Source organism: Gossypium arboreum, chromosome 4 (assembly GCF_025698485.1).
Source record: "Gossypium arboreum isolate Shixiya-1 chromosome 4, ASM2569848v2, whole genome shotgun sequence".
Taxonomy (NCBI): Eukaryota; Viridiplantae; Streptophyta; class Magnoliopsida; order Malvales; family Malvaceae; genus Gossypium; species Gossypium arboreum.
Genome location: NC_069073.1, coordinates 285396 through 307538, shown reverse-complemented (window position 1 = coordinate 307538; position 22143 = coordinate 285396). Strand labels below are relative to the sequence as shown.

The following is a 22143-nucleotide window of genomic DNA, read 5'->3' as shown; positions in this document are numbered from 1 at the left end:
ATGGTAGTGGAGACTGAATCGCGTCTCCTTTCGGCTTCGTATTCCCAAATATTCCGCCTCTCAATTTTTTCCCTTTTCTCAATTCCTCCTCTTTTTGCTTTTAAAGTTAGTTATATTTTTGCTTTTGAAGTTAATTATACCTTTGGAAACAAGGTTCAACAAGGAAAAAAAATAACGAGGAAATGATGGTGGAAAAGAGGTTGATTTATTTATAAAAGTGGAAAGCTGAAAAAAGGATAAGAGGATAGGAAAAAAGTTATGGGAGATAGGGAGGCTAGTTTCAGGAATAAGTGCTCGTGGATTGGTTAAAGGAAGAAGCATCCATTTCTCAATGTATGAAAGGGTATTTACTAGTGTGAAATGACAAATTATTATGGAAGAGGTTGTCATTATAGAGTACGTGAGGGATGTGCATAGTAGGGCTCATTTTGTTATTCATTTATGTAGCACGAGATAATTACATTCAGTAAGTTTTTATGGTCCTTAAAAAGAGTGTTCATACTTGAAAAAATATTTCCACTGAAAAGCGAGTCTAGATGAAAGGAGGATGTCTCATCAATCAATGAGTAGTTCAACAACAAATGGTTGATTCAGGAGGTTGAGCAACTAAAGATGACTCGATAGATGGAGTGTAAATGTCTACTCTTAGATGTCGAATTGGAGCTTTCTGAAAGTGTCACGTGTCTAGTTCAAGTGGTGGTATAACAATTTTAATGATCCAACCGTTATATTTTATATTTATTCATTTTACATTAAAATTTATAACTATTTGTGTTATGTAAAAAACTTTTATATTTAAATAAATATTAATGCATATAATATTTTTAATCAATATAATAAAAATATCAAATCAATTTAAAATTTTAAGTATAATTATATTAATAAATTTAACCAATTGTAAATTTCAAAAAATTCCAATAACTTTTTAATCCTAAATTCGAAAAAGTAGAATAAGGAATAAAGGATAAGAACATAATGACAGTTATATCAATAAAATAAAATAAAATAACCGAAAAAGAAGAGTATAAATATAAGGAGAGGAGTAAGTGGTGAAATAAACGAATCCTATAACAAGAAGGTGGTAAATATGAGGTTGGGCTTTGTTTTAGTTGAAACTTGAAAGCAGAGCAACCAAAGACCATCGTCCGGGTGGTGGTCGTGCTGGTGCTTTCACTTTCTCTCTTTCATGAATGGGAAACCGCCGCTATTTGTTTCTTTCAAAACCATTCCCTTAACCCAAAATCAATCCTCACGTCCGTTCAACTTTCGGGAACGACTCTCTTTTTGAATTTTTTTTAATTATTAATTCATTATTATCATTTTTCGTTGGATTTTGTTGTAAAAATCGAAAATGAGAAAGGATAGGAGAACAAAGATGAAGGGAAGAGTGTCAAGGATTGGAAGCTATGCGATTGCATCTTCCTTGAAGGATCATCCTCACCAACCCTGCATTACCTGCACCACTTTTAACATCCTCGCTCCCATTTACAAACGCCTTTCTCATAAGGTTTTCTTATATATATATATATATATATATGTGTGTGTGTGTGTGTTATTGTATTGGATTACTCTTTTTCATATTTTGTTTTGTTTTGCATATATTGAATGGATTCAGGACCAGAATTGCCGTGAAAGCGATTATAGGGCATATTGGTTGGCCAGGAACCAACGAATATTGGATTCTTTATTATACGAGAGATCTTCCATTATTTGTCTGCAGGTATCTCTTCTCATTCCAATATTATTGATTGTTGTTATTATTATGAATCTGCAACAGCCTCTTTTTTTTTTTTTTTTTGCTTTTTTCATTATTATAATTTACATTGCCGTAGGAATTCTGGGTTGGAAATGAAGAGCTTGTAAATATGTATGAGAAGAGGCTTGGTGATGCTGGTTATCTTAAATTCAAGCTTGGACGTACCAACAACCGCGGTGATGGTAACTATTATTATTTATTTATCTAATTCAATATATGATTATTACGAATAGTCTCTCAATATGCAGCCGCCAGGCATACTGTTTAGTGCTTAACCAGTAGGCCATAGCTAAGTCAGCAACCGCATAAGTCTTGATTAGGATAGCTGATGCCGACAATCATATAGTATCACTTTTCCACTTGTTGAGCGGAGGTTGTCTTGGACGTATTTTCTCATTCGGGGTTTTGTCTCCTTTGTCTCCTGTATCTGGAGGAAAGGCAAAGGCAAGGCATTTAAGCCTTGGTTGATGGTTCAATCCCTGCAGGCACAACTTGCATAATTAATATTTTGTACAATCCTGGCACTCCTCCCAATTAAGGCACTATTTGAAGACTCATGAATTGGGTTTTGAGGTTTAAGCCTTTCTTCTATTTGCCCTTTTTCGAAATGGTTTATAGGCATTGGGGTTCATGCATTTTGAAGGAAATGATAAAATGGTTACTTAAAGGTTAAGCAATGAAGTGGTCTATTTTTCTTCCATTCTAGATTCCTTCTAACTAGACCTTATTTCTGTTGGAGATAACAGGTCTGTTAACTGCGGTGCATAAGGACTACTTTAGGGTTATTAATTATAGGGAATTGCATTTCAATGATTGTGGAGACCGGGTTGCGCAATTGCTACATGTTGAGTTGGTTACCCCTGCTTCACAATGCCGAAACAACGATCCTTGCCAAGAAATTCTTATTGTCAATACCCATTTGCTTTTTCCTCATGATTCAAGTTTGTGTATAGTGCGATTGCATCAGGTAATACACCCTTTCTTACTTAACCTCAACTTTTTCATCAATACGTTTTCTTATCCTTGTTATGTACTAATTCTTTTGACAGGTCTACAAAATCTTGCAGTATGTCGAATCTTATCAGAAGGAATATAATCTTAATCCTTTACCAATTATGCTTTGCGGGTGAATATATGCTTCATTTCTTTTAGTTTGGACCAAATACTAATATCTTGCCCTTGTAGAGCCACACTAATTTTTTTCCCTTCTCATTTTCCTACAGTGACTGGAATGGGAGCAAACGCGGGCACGTTTACAAGTTCCTTAGGTCCCAAGGCTTTGTATCATCATATGATACTGCTCACCAGTACACCGATGCAGATGCACACAAGGTAAATATCTTTACGCTCCCACTAGGAGTACTATAGGAGGACATTGATATTTCACTTGATCTTTTGCTAAATCTTTTAATTAAATGTCTAGTAATTTTCTGATACCTGTGTTTTAAGAACAGTGGGTTAGTCACCTTAATCATCGGGGAAATATATGCGGTGTGGATTTTATATGGCTTCTCAATCCCAATAGTTACCGCAAACTTCTGAAAACAAGTTGGACTGAAGCAGTATTTGGCATGTTCAAGGTCAGGAGCTTAACATTGTCGTTCTACTTCTTCGTTCCCCTTGGTTTTCATTTTCATTCTCTGCCCTGTCAGCATGTGTTTTTACTCCTTTGGAACATTTTTATCTGACGGAAAAGATCTGTTTCAGAATCAACTAAGGAAAGCTTCATTGACAGAAGATGCTGCGTTTGCTTTTCTTAAGGCTGACAATGATGGTGATTACATTACCTACTCAGGTTTCTGTGAAGCTCTTCGACAGGTATTAGAACTTCCCTCCAATTGGGATCTCATTTTTTCCTCTTGTCATCTTGTTTCTATTGGGATCTCTTTTTTTACTTTTGTAATCTTGTTTCTTAGTAGGAGAACATAACTACTGCAGTGTTCTGTCTTTCTACAGTTCAATATAATCGGTCATCGCTATGGACTAAGTGTTGAAGAGACAAAGGACTTGTGGGTTCAAGCAGACATTGACGGAAACGGTGTTGTTGACTACAAAGAATTTCAGGTAACTCTTATGTAACGTTTTCTCAGGTGTTGCAAGAAGCACTATACCGGTGTTGTGTATATGGTCTATAGACAACGCAAAAATAATGTACAAAGCATTGAAAAACAGACAACGCAAAAATAATGTACAAAGCATTGAAAAACAGACATTGCTAACTCAAATTCTTATGAATTCCATTAGGCAGACTTATCACACACAATCACACACACACACACACACACATAATGCTAATGCTAATGCTGCGGAATAATGATTTTGCAGCTGCGAATCTGGAAACCTGCATGGTCAGAGCCAAGAGATGGAGACATCAAAGAAGGCCAAGATAGGGGCCATAAGGTGACTGAAAAATATGGTAGGAAGAAGCAAGCTACTGGTTTTAGTGTGAAGAATGCAGTTTTGTTTCCTCCAGAAGTGGAAAAGGGAAGGTGGCCTGAAAATTATTTTCTCTCTGATCACGCCCGACTTACAGTGGTGTTCTCACCGATAACAATGCCTTGTTCGCAGCTAGCATAATGACAAAATCTGAGATGCAAGGAAACTTAGATGGCAAATTTTGTATGGGGCACTGAAATGAAGAGAAGTTGAAGGATTTGGAGTAGTCTGTGCTGTATGCATGTTAACCATAGGAGTGCCCCAGAGAGAGCCTGAAAATGTTTTATGGTTCTTGTAATGCCAATAATCGCAGGGGACTCCCACTGCAATGCCAATAATCGCAGGAACATGAAATTTAAGGGCATCACTCCATCGAAGTGGCATTTCGTCAGTGATTGGGCAGATAATGGAACTGGTTCCCCTTATTTGCTGGTAAAACAGGGGAAATGGAAAGGAAAAAAGAAGCGGAAGGTATACATGTATATATTTATATATATTTCATTACATATAGGCAGGTTACAGGTAGCAATCAGTCTTTGGTTAGCATGGTGAGTCCATCTTAGAATAGAGCAGTGGCCCATTGAAATTGTGCAGTAATGTGAAGTACTAGACTAGCATTTGAAGCATCAGAATGTATAGAGGGAAACCCCCATGTTAGTAGGTAAGGTGAAGGAACATTGATCCAATAGTGAATCACTTTGCAGACAGATTATATATAAACTCCACCTAGTAAACATATTAAAAATTTATATTTAAGCATCGTTTCAGAGGTTTTTTTCCATTAATTTCTATATAAAACTACTTTTTTTTACTTATTTCTAAAACCCTTAATTTCATCTCTTCTAATTGTCTTTCATTCATTATTTTATAAACTTCTCATATTAATATTTAGTAATTTTATGTATAAATATTTTTCACAATCTTTGAGTTTTTAATCATAAAATTCAGTCAGTGATTAATGAGAACAAAAAGGAGGATTCTTGCAACCAACATATAAGAAATTTAGAAAATATCTTTGAATAAGAAAATATAAAAGATAAAGAGGAAATTAGGAGAGAGGTGAAACTAAGGGTTCATTTCACTTTCTATATGCTTATTTGGAATGGAATAACCTCCATTGTTTCAATTATGAAATTTTACTCTAATTATTTAACAAAGTTAAAATGCCTTTTAAAATTAAAAATATTAAAATTTTTAACATTATTTTTTTATTTTTAAATTTCAATATACTTAATTTTAAAAGTTTTAATGTATAAAACGTTTTCAATTTATTCAAATAGTTTAAATTAAATTTTAGCACGGTTTTCAAAATTTCTTTAAAATTTCCAATTAAAATATAAATGTATATATGTTGTTATAGTGGTCAACAATAGATCAAGGTGGTGCTATGGAGGCCGAGAGTCGGAACAAGGATAAAGGGATAAACTAACTCAGAGGATATTTGCTCAGAGTAACTTTAAGGTACTGAAATCCGATTTTTTCGTCACTAATCAAGGTATTTATAGGAGGGATCCCCTAGTCCATTAGCGAAAGATGCACACTATAAGGCCCATCATGTTATTCCTTCAATTAGTACAAGGTTATTATATTAAGATAAGTCCCATGTGATCGAGAGTGTTTTCACACTTGAAGAGTGTTGACACTTAAAAAGCAGATGACTAATCCTTCTTTAGAAAGGCAGATGGCCTTACCCTAAGGCTTTGAAAATAGGTGGACAAGAACACGAAATGTTAGTGTTCCCTTTGTCCACAAAAAGGTCAACTCTATTTTTGATGTTGACACATGTTTGAGTAGCAGAGAGGTATAACAATAGGCCCCCAAAGTCAAACATGAGATTACAAAGTGGACTTCCATGAGATATGATATTAATTAAGGATCTAGTGGTAGAAAATAATTTACTCTACGAAGTGCAGAAGTTGTTTTAAGGTAACTTTCATAAATACATAATTTCTGGGGAAAAGTGCTCGTAACATAGAGCATCTGACATTGCACAAGTGACCAAATGTCATTGGTTATGGCTATTTCCCCAAAACGGCGTCTTTAAGTCTACCAAGGAGTTTTATAAATGTAGTTTGCTATTCTTCCTTGAAATTACTTTTGTCTCTATGGAGTTTCAAAGTTCTTATTTTCTATTGTTTGGAGTTCATGTTTGGGAGTCAAAGTTTTCGCGTGTGCAACGAAATAATTAACAAATTTTTTGTTATTCCCTAATATATTTTGATACATCTCCTTTTTTTTTTATTCCTCATAATTATATGCACTCCCTTATAACTTGATCTTCTCTCATATTTTTTGTATGCTTTCTAAATTAACTTTTTACATAAGGAATTAATTTTTTATAGTAAATTTGCATATTAATAAAATTTTTATATTTATTAATAAATATAAAAATTGAAAATAAAACAAATAAAGCAAAAATTTTAAGACAAGCAATATTTGGTACTTCTCCATATTTTCTAGTCCCCTCATGTGTTTTGGTATTCTCTCAAATTCTTTTTGGGTGGTACACCCCATAATTTTTTTTTGTACTCCCTCATAATTTTTGACATTCTTTCATAATTGGTATTATTTTAAAAATTTTTATATTCACTTGGTAATTTTTTTTGGTATTCTCACATTTTTTGACAATTCATCATAATTTTTTATATTTCCTCGTACTTTTTGACACTTCCTCGAATGCTTTGGTAATATATATATATTTATTTATTTAAATTCCTCATAATTTTTGTTTGGTTTGGTTCTTTTCTCGTTCATTTTTAATATAATATGGTGTCGAAATTAAATTTTGACATGAGAAATCAAATTTTGATATAAAAGTATTATTTTGAATACTAAAAAATTATTTATATATAAGGATAAATTAAAAATATTAAAAATTAAATAAAGAAAGAAAATTGTTAAGACAAACCAATATTTGGTACTACTTCAAAATTAAAAAATATTATAATAAATACTAATAATATTTTTTAATATTAAATATTGGTTGGCCTCAACAAAATCCTAACATAATTTTTAGTATGCAAAAATAATATGAAACATACTTTTAAAAACATACCAAAAATATGAAAGGATATTAAAATATATTTTATTTGTTTAATTTTCAATATTTTAAATTTATTAGTACTAAAAAGAATTAGTGATATCAAAGATTACAAATTTTTTGAGGAAATACTAATACTAAAAATTATTAGAGAGTATCAAAAATACCAAGGACTACCAAATATTGGTTGGTCTTATAAATTTTGATTTATTTATTTATTTTCATTTTTAAAATTTATTAATAAATATAACAATTTTTATAAGAAATTTTATAAGTATACAAAATAATTTTTTATACGAAAATTGATTTCTAATACCAAAACTTAATTTTGAAAGTATACCAAAAATATTCAAGGACATACTAAAATTACGAGAGAGTATCAAATATTATGAAAGACTACCAAATATTGGTTCATATTATAAAATTTTAATTATTTATTTTAAAAAATTATTGGTATATATAAAATTTTATAAGTATGTAAAAATATAAAAGATTGATTTCTAGTGCTAAAATTTAATTTTGAAAGTATACAAAAAATTCCGAGAGATTATCAATTTTTTATGAAAGTGCCGAAAAATTATGAGTAACTATCAAATAATGATTCGTGTTATAAAATTTGTTTTATTTATTTAATTTTTAAATTTATTAATTCTAACGTGAAAACTAAAATTCTAAATGCATACAAAATATGATTAGAGAATATAGAATGAGTTTTGAGAGATTTTCAATAATTATAAAGAACACAAAAAAAAAATGATAAGAAAAATTTTCAATGTTTTACCAAATTATAAGAAAATAGCTTACGGGAATGTCCCCTAGCATTTGGCATGTCATGAGATCAACGGTAGGTGAGACATTTTTATTTCTTTTATCCAATTACGGTTTGCACCCGGTGAGATGAACACCCCACAATTTGGGTTCAGACCTCATCAATTTTTCATTGCCTCCGCCTGCCTGTTGGCTGCTTCAGTTGAATCAACCTGTTGCCAAATTGTATTGGCAACTCGTGGCTGCCATCGCTACCGAGATGGTTGCCCGTTTGCACACTCTGCTTTTCTCTCTTGCTTGCCTCTCTGTTATACATGGCAGAGTTGACCATGATTACAAAGATCAACTCCTTAGCTCAGCCCAGCAGGAAAAAGATTGGTTGGTTTCTATCAGGAGGCAACTCCACGAAAACCCAGAACTTCTCTTCCAAGAACACAACACTAGTGCTCTTATCCGCCAACACCTGGACCAACTTAGCATCCCTTATTCGTACCCCTTTGCCAAGACGGGTATTGTCGCCCAAATTGGCTCTGGTTCCAAACCCATCGTTGCTCTTCGTGCTGACATCGACGCTCTTCCCCTTCAGGTCATCCTAAATTTGACCATCCTTTTGTTCCTAATCTTTTATTTATACAGCTGATCATAGGAGAGTCCGTGTTTCTGTTAGCCTGAATTTGTTTTTTATAGGAGCTTGTGGATTGGGAACATAAGAGCAAAATAGATGGCAAAATGCACGCATGCGGGCACGATGCTCACACTACCATGCTTCTTGGTGCTGCCAAGTTGCTTAATCAACGCAAAGATAGGCTTAAGGTTAGCTCTGATTTGGATTTTTCTCAACTGACTGTATGTGCCTTTGACTTAGCTAAAAATGCATTTGTAGGCTTATTGCAAATTCTTTTGTTCCTGTATTTACAGTTTCAGCTTGTTTATACGATATTATATAGGTTTCGTTTGGAACAGTGCCATATATACAGCCTCCATTTGATAAATGTAGTTTAATTAGGAACTTGCAAGAGATAAAAAAAAAAAAAAAGCTATTAGTAGTCATTTTTCTCACAACATCATGTAGTAGCATTTGACACTCTTCCTAATATTGATTCCATAAAACCTCATGTACATATATATATATATACACACATGCAAACATATATGACAAACTAGCATGTGCGCATAGGTAAACTTTTATATGTATTTTTCAGAGGAAATAACAAAATGTTCATTTAAAAGAAAATTGTTTAGACAGTAGTCATAAGAACACTTTTGTTTGTGTTAAACATTTTAAATCCATCTCCTTGCTTAAGTATTTGTGTTAACGGTTCACAAATTTCAAGTTGGCTCAAGTTACATTTTCCCTTATATGCCCTGAAGGGAACAGTCAGATTACTTTTCCAACCTGCAGAGGAGGGGGGTGCTGGTGCATCTCACATGATAAAGGAAGGAGCTTTAGGTGATGCTGAAGCAATATTTGGAATGCACATTGATTATAAAACATTGACAGGAAGCATAGCACTGGTTCCAGGGCCAGTCTTAGCCGCTACATGCTTCTTTGAAGCCAAAATAGGAGGAGTTGGTGGGCATGCTGCGTGGCCTCATTCAACTGTAGATCCAATACTTGCTGCATCCTTTGCAATTTTGGCACTGCAACAGCTAATCTCTAGAGAAGCCGATCCTCTCCACAGTCAAGTATGTTCCCATTTTCTTATCTAGATATCCATTCTCAAAATAATTTTGACTTACCCTAACTTGTTGAAGTATAGGAATATTCTATGCCTATTCTTTGGCAAATTTGACATCCATCATTTACTGATACACACAAACAATGCATATATACTGGTTAAAGTATGCAAGGCATCCAATGCAACCTAATGCCTAATGTCTTTGTTTCCCCTGTAAGGTGTTGTCTGTTACTTTTATTAGAGGTGGATCAGCATTCGGTGTGATCCCATCATATGTTGAATTTGGGGGCACTTTGAGGAGTCTCACCACTGAGGGCTTGCATAAACTACAACAAAGGTTGAAAGAGGTACACAGCAATACTTTGTCCTTTTAGGTTTTAGCAATAACCATGAGAATCATGATTTTCCCATTGATAGTAAGAAAACTCCTAGCATGCATTCTGCCCTTAGCTAAGTCTTACCTTTTTGAGCTAATTGTTTTACTAACATATGATATTTGTGTGTGTGGGGGGTTCTTTTCCCTTTATAGAGTGGACAAACTATTGTAACCTTTCTGGTTTGTTCATCTTTGTTAAGACATGTATATATCTTAGACTTTGATTTAGGATTTTAATAGGCTGAAATTTAGGAAATTAGGAGATTACCTTTCCTTTTTATGTATAGTTTCACTTGTATATATTTTCTCTAAGTTTGAGGGTAAAGTATGAAAAATATATTCTGATTTTCTCTCTTTTCTCCTTTTCTTTCCTTCCTCTCTTTTCCTTTCAGAGCAGTAGCCACTCTCTTTTTCTTCTCTTTCTTGCTTGTCAAATTAACAATCTTCTTTTCCTCCTTCCTTTCTGAGATGCTATTCTCATAAAATAATCTTGTCTGCTATGATTTCTCTGTTGGCCCGCTGTATTGGTGCTCTGGGAATTATCATCATTTTTCTACTATCATACATCAGCTTCAGGTCATATTATACTCAACTTAGTCTTTTAAGATCTTGGCTTCCTCCAAATTGTTTTGTTCTTACAAGCTGAGTGAAAGATGTCCTTTATTTTCAGCTTAAGCATTTTTATGTACCGGTAACTTACTGTAGGTCATTAAAGGACAAGCAGCTGTACACCGATGCAAGGCTTTTATTGACATGAAAGAAAAAGATCACCCTTTCTATCCTGCTGTTGTAAATGATGATGGCTTGCATCAACATGTTCAGAAGGTTGGTAGCCTTTTGCTTGGTCCTGAGAAAGTGAAGAGGGGCAAAAAGTTAATGGCAGGAGAGGACTTTGCCTTCTATCAAGAAAAAATCCCTGGATTCATGCTAAGCATTGGAATTAGAAATGAGGCACTGGGTTCAATTCATCCTCTGCATTCCCCGTATTTCTTTCTCGATGAAGATGTCCTTGCGATCGGTGCAGCCTTACATACTGCTCTTGCTGAACTTTACCTTAATGAACACAAACATTCCATTTTAGATGAAGCATTTTAAGGGTTTCTACAGTAATAACTTCCTATGTAATGATATTTCTCTTGTGTTTTATATGCAATGAAAGGAAGTCCAACTTTCCCATTGCAGTAGCACATTTGCAGAAGGTTCTATTTTGAATCCCTTTCCATTATGATGGTTGTCTATGCTATGGCATAAATTCAGAACTAAGTTCAGTAAAAGCAATGGATATCTGTTTGGAAAGAGGGCGAAGCCAGAATAAATATTTAGAGGGGCCAGATAAAATTTTAATTTTTTTATAGTTTATATCTTTATAATTTTAAAAGATTAAATCAAATTTTTATAATTTTAAGAGGGCTAAAGTGTAATTTTACTTTTACTAATTTAAAATTTTTAAAAAATTTTAAAGGTCAGAAGAACAAATTTATATTTTAAGGGGGTCGGGGCCCATGCTAGCCCCTGACTTCGCTCCCGCATACACCTAAATATCATTAACATGCTTTTAATTGAAAAACATATAAAATACTCATTAATAAAATTTCCTAATACCTCTCTTAATAAAATAATAATAAACAAATCGCCTCTAGAAAAAGAGCTTGATTGAGTAGCTCGCACACCTTGTTTTTTCCTGTTATTGAAAGTTAGGATATTTTAGTTCCCATATACTTCTCTTGATTTTACTAACATTGTCAAGATTTTTTATCTCGAACTGAAATAATTTTTTTACATTGGTGCCTGAAGAGTGTGGTTCATCACACTTGTAACAAAAAATCATTCTCTTTGTTTTGTTATCTCTATACGAATAGAAGGTTTGTCTTGCGGGTATTGGAGTGTATTGTCGATGCCCATCCCATCCGAATTGACTTTTTTCACTGTAATGGTTGTTACGGCAGAAGTTCCCCTTCAGTTTGAAAACGTATTTTGCCACAATGATTAATGCAAGCCGATAGACCTGGTTAATTGTTGTTTTTCTCAAAAGTTGTTGTCAAGTTCATTGCTTGAATTAAATTCCAAGGTTTTTGCATCTCCACATTTAATCTTATGGAACTTGACAACCTTGTTGTCAAAAGGGTGTTTTGGTCAATATTATTAAAATTTTAGAATATTTAATAATCAGAGTTATTACGAGCCATTTAGATATCATATTAAAAAATTGGACAAAAACTTTAAATTTTGGGACTTAACTTTGGAGTTGGGCTTTTTGGCTCTAATGTTGGCATTTTTAAAGGAAAAAAAGAGAACTAGCCCCATTACCAACATATGCAGTTGCCCCCCTCATTTCCTTTGCCATTTCTTTTGAAATTTTTTAAAAATTTCAACACCCACCTTGATTCTTGATGAAATCACTTGGAAAACTACTTTTTAAACTCATTTCTCCATCATCTTTATCAAATTTTAGCAAGGGTTTTTTTGGTTCTTGAGAGGAAATGGAAGCTAGTGAGAGAAAATTTCAAATTGGTAAGTAATAGGAATATCTATCCCTCGTGACATGGTATTTTAGTTTAATGGGTATGAGAAAGCTTAGAAAGCCTTGGTATTAATTTTAGATATATATTTTTTTGTGTTTGGAAAATAAGGGTGATAGGATAGCAGAACAAGATTATATTCAAGTTGTTCGACATGAAGAAGATTTGAATCTGACCTAAAACAAGAAATAAAATGAAATTAGAAAAAAATGAAAATCGAAATAAAAATAAATAAAAAAGGGAAAGAATGGTTTGGTTTAGGAGAAGAGTTAGGTTTGACTTGTATTATAGTTTTTTGAAGTAAAGGAAACTTCTCTTGAACAACAAGAGCGGTCAAACCTTGATATGAAATTAAAACAATCCAAATAGATTAATAAAACTCAAGATCGAAGGAAAACAAATTAATAAGATGAGTAGAAGTAATCGATTAGAAGAAAGAAGAGAGATCTCATCAAATCGATGCATTCTTGATGGATTTTTTATTATAAGAAATGTACTTTTTGAAGAGTTCTTGAGTTAGAAATCAAACAAATAACAACTGTTGGATAGAATAGAGAAAATTGAACTAGATTTGAAAAGAAAGAATGGAAAATTGCAAAAGAATTGAGAAATATCATGTTCTTGATGTTTAAAACGGATTTCTTGCAAGGAAATCCTTGGATCTTGGAACTTGAAAGTTCACAAGAATGTGGAGTGTTAGAAAAAGATTAATATAAACTAAATCAAGATAGAAAAATATTTAGGAAATATGGAAAAAGATTGAATGGAATGTGACCGAAAAGGCAATGTCCTATAAAATCCTTTGCAGAATAATCTCCAACAAGCTCCACAAATTGCTCTAACCAACTCCCTAGGAACGACATCCTAGTAAGTAAATTGGTGGGTGAAGAGTCCTCCACAGCTTCAAATAAAAAACCAAGAAAAAACCTACCTCCAAAAAGAACAAAAGAGAAATCTCACAAAAGGAAAATACTTAAAGAGTTGAAAATTTATTAATGAATATGTGTTCATATGAGGGGCAACATAACTTTTACATAGGAAAAGGCTAGAGGAAAATAAACTCCTTATGAAACTATTATTACTTGCTAAATAGGTGATAAGTCAAATCCCTAAGTTTAAACATGAAAAAAATAACTAAGTACAGAAATTAAGGAAAATAAAAAAGGGAATTCGGTTAACTTATATGGCTAAGGCATGGACTGAATTTTTACAAAATAAAATAATTTTATTGGCCTAAATTAAACATGGCCATACATCCATATTAACAAATAAGACCTGAACAAAATAAAAAATGTAAATTACTCCAAATGAGCTAGATAACATGATTTAAGCTCGTGGGCTTGCTTGGGCTTCTTCAAGTGTGACGCCAATTGATGTTATCATCCTCCCATATGGGCTCGTGGTCACAATTTGAGTATTTAAGTAAATAGACAAGCTTTGACCCTCCTAATTCGTCCTCAATCCGCATTGAACTCCAAAATTCATCATTTTAAAGTTTCAACTTTTCTTCTTAATAAAGTCTTTGTATGAATAAGTTGAGTTTTGACTTTAACTTCGTGATTGGACCTTGAGAGAAACTAAGCCCATCTCCATCACAGGCCTCAAATTGGGACGGGTCACTCGTATAGAAGGTATATGGAGAATAAAGGTTTCAAGCTATTTTTAGAATGAATTCAATGTTAAGGAAGTATGAATTTGTATTTTGGATAAGGTAGTCAATATTGCACTAGTGGACGCACCATTTTTCTATTAGAATTGGTATGTATCAATACCAATATGTTTTGATGTACTGTTTCAGATTTATCCATTTGTTTTAAAAATATTTAATATATGTATATACAAATATTTGTAAATATTAAATAAATGATATTGAATAAATTTATTTGTAAAATATAAAACTATCATGCTTTCTAGCTATAATCATGCATTTGCAAACACCGTACATATCAACCATGGGTACAACATACTTGTATACAAATATAATATGTTGTTATTCAATCACTTGTTAATTTGAATTACATAATTAATTTTGTCTACGTATAGAGGGTCAAAAGGGTGTAGCCCCTTTACAAGGTTGATGAGCCGTAGTCTTAACAAAAATTAAGAAATTGCAATTTGATTTCTGTGGAAAAATCATTAACATTTGCCGATTTTTAACCAAAACATAAACATATCCCATATTCAAAATCAATGTAATTTATTTATTTATTTATTTTTTGCAACAAAAGCTGATATTCATTAATATTACTAGGCTCGAAGTGGATGAACAAAATCTAAACAACAGAGAAATGAAAAGACAGAAAAGTAGAAAAAGAAACCTAAACAGCACACAAAGCACACAGGAAAACAACAAAACCACTAACGCACGAAAACTACCCCTCACCAAATACAAAAAGTCTTCAGAAAGTTATCAGCCAAAAATTCAACTTCCCCAGAACAGATCCTCAGTTAAGCCGAAAAAGGAAAAGAAAAAAAACTTTGAAACCCAGCCATAGATATTCGACAGAACCTTCTCCATCTTCAAAGCGTACAAAACCATCTCAATAATTTTGAATCCAAGCCGTCCAATCCTCAGCCACCACCTTCCCCACCGAATCTGGAGCTTCATTAACCTAGAAACAAGAGAGTTGTCGTCGGCATCCTTCTAATGCCAAAGTATGAGTGGCCCTATTGACTGCTCTTGGGACAAAACAGTAAGAAACTTCTTCAAAATGTCGTTCAAGTATACGAATATTATAAATAATCGGTCTAATAATAGATCTATTCTCCCCTTCTAAGTTGAGCTTTTTGAATATCGACAGAGAGTCCCCTTCCAGCAATAACCTCTTAAAACCTATTTCAGACGTAAAAAGCATAACCCTTTTACACACCCTAGCTTCAGCAACAAAAACATCGACCACATCCCCAGAAGGGTAAGTACACTCACCCATAATTTTCCCTTTATTATTTCAAGCTAAAACTGCTGCAAAAGAAGTTCTAGATTCTCTTTGAAATGAAGCATCAAAATTTAATTTAATAATACCAATATTAGGGGGACACCACAAATCCTTTACCATAAATTTAGAGTATGACTTCAAATTCACTTGACACGAAGAGATCTCTTGACTATAACCTCGAATAAAACCCAGAAGATCTTGCATGGAGAACTTAAGACCTTCATGAATCAATTCATTTTTCTATGCTATAAAGCCTATAAAGAAATAATTAAACCTGTCTATTGCTTTCATCTGTTGCATGAAAAGTGTTAACAAACTGATCTTTATAATTCAAAGTAATCCCACTCGGAGCAATCATGATGTTAAGAGAGGCCCATAGCTGCTGTAGAATACCACAAGACCACATCAAATGGTCAGAATCCTCAGGAGCTTCCTTACAAAATGGGCATACTACATCAACATTTAATCTTCTTTGAAAAAGGTTGGTAGAATAAGGCATAGCTGGAATATGCATAGCACATGGTAAATTGTAGAAATCTCTGTAATTATTAGCTGTAAGAAAGATGTAGTCGTTGCTCTGTAATTGGTCTGTAATTAAAGCTCGATACCCACTCTTCACAGAGTACTCCCCAGTAGCCTCGTGTTTCCAAACCAACGTATTGTGCAATCTGAGACAAGCAAGCGGAATGGTAAGAATGCGGTTCACTTGGTCTTCATCAAGCAATCTGCTGATCACCTCCTTATTCCAAGTATTTGTCTCAACATCAATTAATTGGTTCACTGTGATTTAGGAAGGATTTATGCTTTGAACTGATAACCTACTATATCCTTGACCAGGTGACCATGGATCATTCCATATATTCACACTATCACCAATACCAATACGCCAAACGATCCCATCAGCAATCAAATCTCAAGTACTACATATACTCCTCTAGGTAAACGAAGGGTAAAACTAACCTTAACTAATAAGATATCTGTTAAAGGAAAATAACGGGCTTTGAAAACTTCCTAAAAGGCAATTGGGCTAGGGAAAAATACGCCATACTTGTTTTGCTAATAAGGCTCGATTAAATAAAAATAGATCTCGAAAACCCAGCCTACCAACACACTTGGGCTTGCATAATACATTCTAATTGCTCCAATGAATCCCTTTTACTGATTTGTTATTAGACCACCAAAACTTATTCTAAAGACCCTCTAACTTGCGACATAGAGTTTTTAGTATGGCAAAACACTGCATAACATAAATAGGAATGGCTTGAAGAACCGACTCAATGAAAACTTCCTTGCCTCTCATCGAAAGATATCGCAAACTCTATCCATCAATTCGTTTTCTAAACCGATCAAAAAAATTAGCAAAAGCCCACCTCTTCTTTCTTCCAATCATCATTGGAAATCCCAAATACTTCTCCGAGTTTGTAGCTACACGAACATCCAATATACCAGTCACTGTCTCCCTTACATTAGGTTCCACATTAGCACCAAAATAGATGAGAGATTTATCAAAATTCACCTGTTGCCCTGAAACCTGCTGATATTCCAAGATAATATTTCGAACCTTATGAGCTCCCTCATCTGATACATCTCCAAAGAGAATACAATCATCCGTAAAAAAAAAAAGTGGTTAATCGAGAGCATTGGAATACCCTTCATCAGATCTTTCTGTTTAGCTTCATGAAGTAGTGTAGAAAAACCCTTTGCACATAGTAAAAATAAATAAGGGCTAAGTGGATCCCCCTATCTCAAACCTCTCAAAGGAGAAAACCACTCACTCGTATCCCCATTGAGACCCACCGTATAAGAGATAGAACACACACACCTCATAATAAGAACGACCCAATCAGTATGAAAACCCAATCGAATCATCATTCTGGCCAAAAAATTCTACTCGGCCCGATTATATGCTTTACTTATATCGAGTTTGAGCGCAAAATTTCATTTTCGACTTCTTTTTTTATTTTAAGATAATGTAAGACCTCATAAACAATTAACATATTATCCGAAATATGTCTTCCTAGGATAAAAGTCCATTGAGCTTCATTAACACAAACTCCCAATATTACACTCATACGTTCCACAAAAACTTTCGCGATAATTTTATAGATCACGTTACAAAGGCTTATAGGTTTGAATTGTGTGAGATTTTTTGGTTTCTCAACTTTAGGAATCAAAATGATATGGGTTTTATTAATTTCTCCCATTTCAGTTTCACCTTTTAAGACTGATAAATAGTAGCTAAAGATTTCAGGACCAACAATATGGAAATACCTTTAGTAAAATATTGATGGAAAACCATCAACACTCGGAGCCTTTAAGGATATCATCGACTTGATAGCACGCGCAATATCCTCCTCCATAAAAGGTTTGAGCAGCTCATCATTCATACTAGTAGTGATCCACTTCTCCACCAACCCAAACAATTGTTCATCATCACATGTATTAGAAGCCGAAAATAAATTGTCAAAATATTTCAAGGTAAGCTGTAGCATTTCCTCATTCATTGAAAACCAACATCCATTCTCCCCTTCCAGCCCCGTGATTCGACTTTGATTATGGCACTGGACTGCAACTTTATGAAAAAAATTAGTATTCCGATCCCTGTATTGCAACCAGTTGACACGAGCTCGTTGTTCCCAAAATAACTCCTCCTTATCAATCTCCAAATTAAGGCCTAATTGAATATCAGTAATTTCGGCTAAAACCTCATTAGATGGATCCCTGCTATAAAGTTCATGTATACGCTTTTCAAGATCCAAACGAGTTTCCCTTTGCTCCCTATTTCTTAAACGACTCCAATGTTAAAAACGTTGTCTCATTTTCTTAAGTTTAATCAGGACACTGTCAGATAAATCATCCCAATTCTATTTTACCGCATCTTCAAAAAAACGTTCTAAACACTATTTGGCCTCAAAACGAAAAATCTTGGTCCCGTATCTTTAAGCTTATCTTCGCATGCCTAACGTGTCCAAAAGAATCAGACAATGGTCCAAAAAAGTATGCCTCAAGTGTTCTATTTGGTAACTTGGAAAAAGAGTCATCCAATCCAAAGACGCTACTCCTCTATCAAGTCTTTCTTGGATATTAGTTGACAGGAATCAACCTTGCTCCCACGTGAACCACCTACCAATAAAGCCCAAATCATTAAGCCTACAATCATCCAACACGTTTCGAAATTTAGACATTGGCGTTTAGATCTAAGCCGACCACCTTTCTTCTCAAAAGAATTCATAATCTTATTGAAATCCCCAACCACAAGCCAATGGAGCATTTGATCATGTCTCAAATGTAGAAGCAACTCCCAAGACTTATTCCTACTCCTTTTATTAGGATTCTCATAGAACCCCGTTAGACGCCAAGTTTCACTACATTCATTATCTTGAACCTCAACGTCAATATAATAAGAAGAATAACTCTTAAGCCGAATCAACGAATTCCCTTTTCAACCCAAAGATAGACCATCTTTTGAACCAAGCGTTCCAATATCAATACCGTTTTCAAACCCACACTTTAGTTGTACCAATTCCATATTTTTTGAACTTAACTTTGTTTCCATAACAAACAAAATTCGGGGATTAATGGCCCTCAATTTATTTTTTAGCCTACTCACAGTCCGTGGTTTCTTTAAACCACAGACATTCCAGCTCAAGAGTTTCATTGTAATCAGATGCTTTGCCCGACAGAGCTATCCGTTAAATTGATAGAGGCTACTTCAAAATTATTCCTTGAAAAATTAGTTGAAACCCCCACTATCCTTTGTCGTTTCTTTCCTTCCAAAGAAATTAGAGAATCATTTTTCTCAATCAACACCAAGTCCATGGGCCCACTAGTATTATCGACCCCATTTGATTCCTTAATACCCATATTACGCCAACTATCATCTCCCTTAGTAAAAATCTTTTGACCAGATTCCATAGAGATAATATTGAGATTTAGCGACTGTTTCTCCATCTTCCCCTTAAAATATGCCCAATATCATGCTCCCCCCTAAATTTTGGCTCTTAATATATCTTTCCATATTCACCCTACTTCAATCTGAACCGTCTGGTTCCCGAAGCCATTTACTCACGGTTACATCCCGACGATGCACCATTGCATGCAAAAAAATGTCTCATCCAAAAACTATTTTTGATGGTTCAATTTGGGTTCGAAACGGGTAGAAGCTCTTCCCATAACCGAACTTACCATAAATGAAACAAAATAAACTCAGTTTCTCATACTGAAAACGAGCATAGACAGTTCTATCTTTTCCGATCTGAATCTTCTTCTTTCTTTTCAATTGGAGTGACACATCCAATTGAACACGTATGCACATGAATTTATTAATCCTCATAGTCAGAATAAAAGTATCATACTCAAGAAACTAGCCCAAAAAATCATCAAATTGCTTCGCCATTGTTTTCGTCATCAACCTTGGAGGAAAATCATGTATTTGGACCCAAAACTCAGTTAAAAATATCGAAACTACTAACGGATCTTTTCCCATCTGGATTTTGTGAAGACTAAGCAATTGATTGTTGAAAAACCATGGTGTACCAGAGAGCACCCGTTGTACATCCACTTCAAGAAAAAACTGAAAAAGAATCATTTTGTCCCCTAAATCTGAAATGCAAATCCCCCTAATGGGATGCCAAAAATCAGCCATAATATTGCGTAAGGAAGGAAAATGAACAACACTATTTGTCAAGCATCGCCCAACCAAACAAAATTGATAACTCCGATCCACCACCGTAGCCTCCTCATAAAACACTTCCTCCTCTTCGTCAAATAATTTCAGATTGGCCAAACCCTCCTCCATCACTCAAATCGTAGAAAAGACTCCCATACCAAAATATGAAAAAAAACAAGAACGAAAATAGAGAAACGAAAACAAAACAGAAAACCCCGTGTCAAAAAACATTCTAAATTTCTTATTGGAACAATATTTGTTCCATTGTTTTGTTACCATATAGTTAACTACTTATTGTGAATAACAAACTCCCGATTGCTGAAAACAAATTTGTTGGCAATTAACTAAATAATATACAATCCAATAAGCATCCAGTTTAACGATTAACAAATTAGTTAGGTGAATAAAAAAAACATAATATTATAACATGCGATTAACATTTAATCAAATATGAATCATGCTATAAATTAATCTAATCAGTCAAATCGAACCAAAAGGCATATATCTCATACAATCACATCATTCAATTGAAAGTAGCTTGAATTTGTATCATACAAGTGGCTCAGGTACCACAAATGGATTGCCGATACACCTCTTGGCACAGCAGGAAAATATATTATGATAATTACAAGTTATTGATCCATGTATGAGGAACAAACTGGGATTGAGAAAAGGTAAAAAATATACCTTACACAATCTAAAAACAACACAACAATGAGGTTGATCCCACTACCGGTGTTGAAAACTTCATCCGCAATGAAAAATTCCCAACCTCTACGTTATCCACCCAGAAGAGATAACCCAGAAGAAAACGATAAAAAAAATTTAAAACTTTTTCTAAAAGAATTGAATTTTGTTGCTAGTCAAAGTTTTAATTCAGGTTACTTTGAGTATGGGATTATTCGTTCCTTTTATTCAAAACCATCTTGAATAGCTAGTAACCACTAAGAGGGTAAATATAAATATATCTCTTAAAACGAGATTTTTTCCTTCACTTAAGGTGATATCAATTTAATTTAAATCCTAACATCCTTTTTTTTTATTTTCTTAATCAAATTTTCATTAAATACAATATTTAATAATTCAAAAGGCATATTTATAATTTAATCCTCTATATATATGCATCAACTAAATACAAATATTATGATTAATTTTAATGTTGTTAAATTAAATTAATTATTAGAATATTTTTGTAATCAATTTAAATTTTATGACATGTTAAACATAATTCTAACCTTCATTACATTTCGGTCGTCCCAACCAAAGAGTGTGACCTTCTAGGATCCTATAACGTTGGTAGTAATATTAAAACAATTCTAATGTTACAAACAATGAGCGACATCTGGCAATGCATCACTACTACTTAAGTCGCAAGAAGATATGGTTTGACATGGTCTTCTATGATAATATTATTATGTAGTATATCCCTTTTTCCTTTATATTTAGATTGAACGCAAATCATAGAATAGTCTTACCTGTATAGTCCAATCTCTTGTTTCTTAATTTTCGAGTAAACCAAGATAAACAAATAAGTGTGATATCTCATATCATTTAATTTGAGTATGCTCATGCATTTCTAGTTTCATTAAATCAATAGGGCTAATATATTTCTCCCATTATGTAAGAGAAAAAAATCTTATCTTGATCACTCACATTGCACTGCACAAATGGTGGCACACCCAACATTAATCTTTATAGTAAAACCATGTATGAAGTATGTTTAATTATGTAAAAGAATATGACTCACAATGTTAGAACAATGATGATCTCTACGGAGAGCCTGGGTGCCTTAGGCAATGGGTTGAACAGAGTAGAAATGCCTTGTTGGTTTGAGCACGCACAACCACTTATACATGCCCATTGTTTTCATTTATGGGGCATGGGTTAAAACTCTACCAAGAGCATATGCTCACGTTCCCTTGATAGGTAGTTGTGTGCCACACACAACTTGATCCAATAAGGAA

General features: G+C 33.7%; 2 protein-coding genes and 2 long non-coding RNA genes across 4 annotated transcripts; 3 read left to right on the top strand and 1 right to left on the bottom strand.

Moving 5' to 3' along the window:
- The first annotated feature begins 963 nt into the window (after positions 1-963).
- LOC108459499 (uncharacterized calcium-binding protein At1g02270) lies at positions 964-4941 on the top strand. Its single transcript, XM_017758883.2, has 10 exons — positions 964-1507; positions 1616-1720; positions 1833-1938; positions 2503-2723; positions 2806-2882; positions 2980-3088; positions 3211-3336; positions 3464-3574; positions 3713-3820; positions 4082-4941. Exons 1-10 carry the CDS (start codon positions 1352-1354, stop codon positions 4331-4333), a joined length of 1371 nt encoding a protein of 456 aa, XP_017614372.1. The 5' UTR covers positions 964-1351; the 3' UTR covers positions 4334-4941.
- Positions 4942-8018: 3077 nt separating this feature from the next.
- On the top strand, positions 8019-11351 carry LOC108457740 (IAA-amino acid hydrolase ILR1-like 3). Its single transcript, XM_017756849.2, has 5 exons — positions 8019-8586; positions 8688-8813; positions 9372-9686; positions 9898-10026; positions 10761-11351. Exons 1-5 carry the CDS (start codon positions 8260-8262, stop codon positions 11148-11150), a joined length of 1287 nt encoding a protein of 428 aa, XP_017612338.1. The 5' UTR covers positions 8019-8259; the 3' UTR covers positions 11151-11351.
- Positions 11352-14650: 3299 nt separating this feature from the next.
- On the top strand, positions 14651-16327 carry LOC128291818 (uncharacterized). Its single transcript, XR_008281746.1, has 3 exons — positions 14651-15267; positions 15376-15486; positions 15847-16327. It is a non-coding gene; the product is annotated as an uncharacterized LOC128291818 (long non-coding RNA).
- Positions 14755-21161, bottom strand: LOC128291819 (uncharacterized). Its single transcript, XR_008281747.1, has 2 exons — positions 20867-21161; positions 14755-16178 (listed from the first exon to the last, which is right to left on the bottom strand). It is a non-coding gene; the product is annotated as an uncharacterized LOC128291819 (long non-coding RNA).
- Positions 21162-22143: the final 982 nt, after the last annotated feature.

Coding starts and splice junctions, on each gene's coding strand:
- LOC108457740 (XM_017756849.2), top strand. CDS start 8,260: ATGGTTGCCCGTTTGCACACTCTGCTTTTCTCTCTTGCTTGCCTCTCT. Junction 8,587..8,687: donor TCGACGCTCTTCCCCTTCAG/GTCATCCTAAAT, acceptor TGTTTTTTATAG/GAGCTTGTGGATTGGGAACA. Junction 10,027..10,760: donor TACAACAAAGGTTGAAAGAG/GTACACAGCAAT, acceptor AACTTACTGTAG/GTCATTAAAGGACAAGCAGC.
- LOC108459499 (XM_017758883.2), top strand. CDS start 1,352: ATGAGAAAGGATAGGAGAACAAAGATGAAGGGAAGAGTGTCAAGGATT. Junction 1,939..2,502: donor TACCAACAACCGCGGTGATG/GTAACTATTATT, acceptor TGGAGATAACAG/GTCTGTTAACTGCGGTGCAT. Junction 3,575..3,712: donor TCTGTGAAGCTCTTCGACAG/GTATTAGAACTT, acceptor GTCTTTCTACAG/TTCAATATAATCGGTCATCG.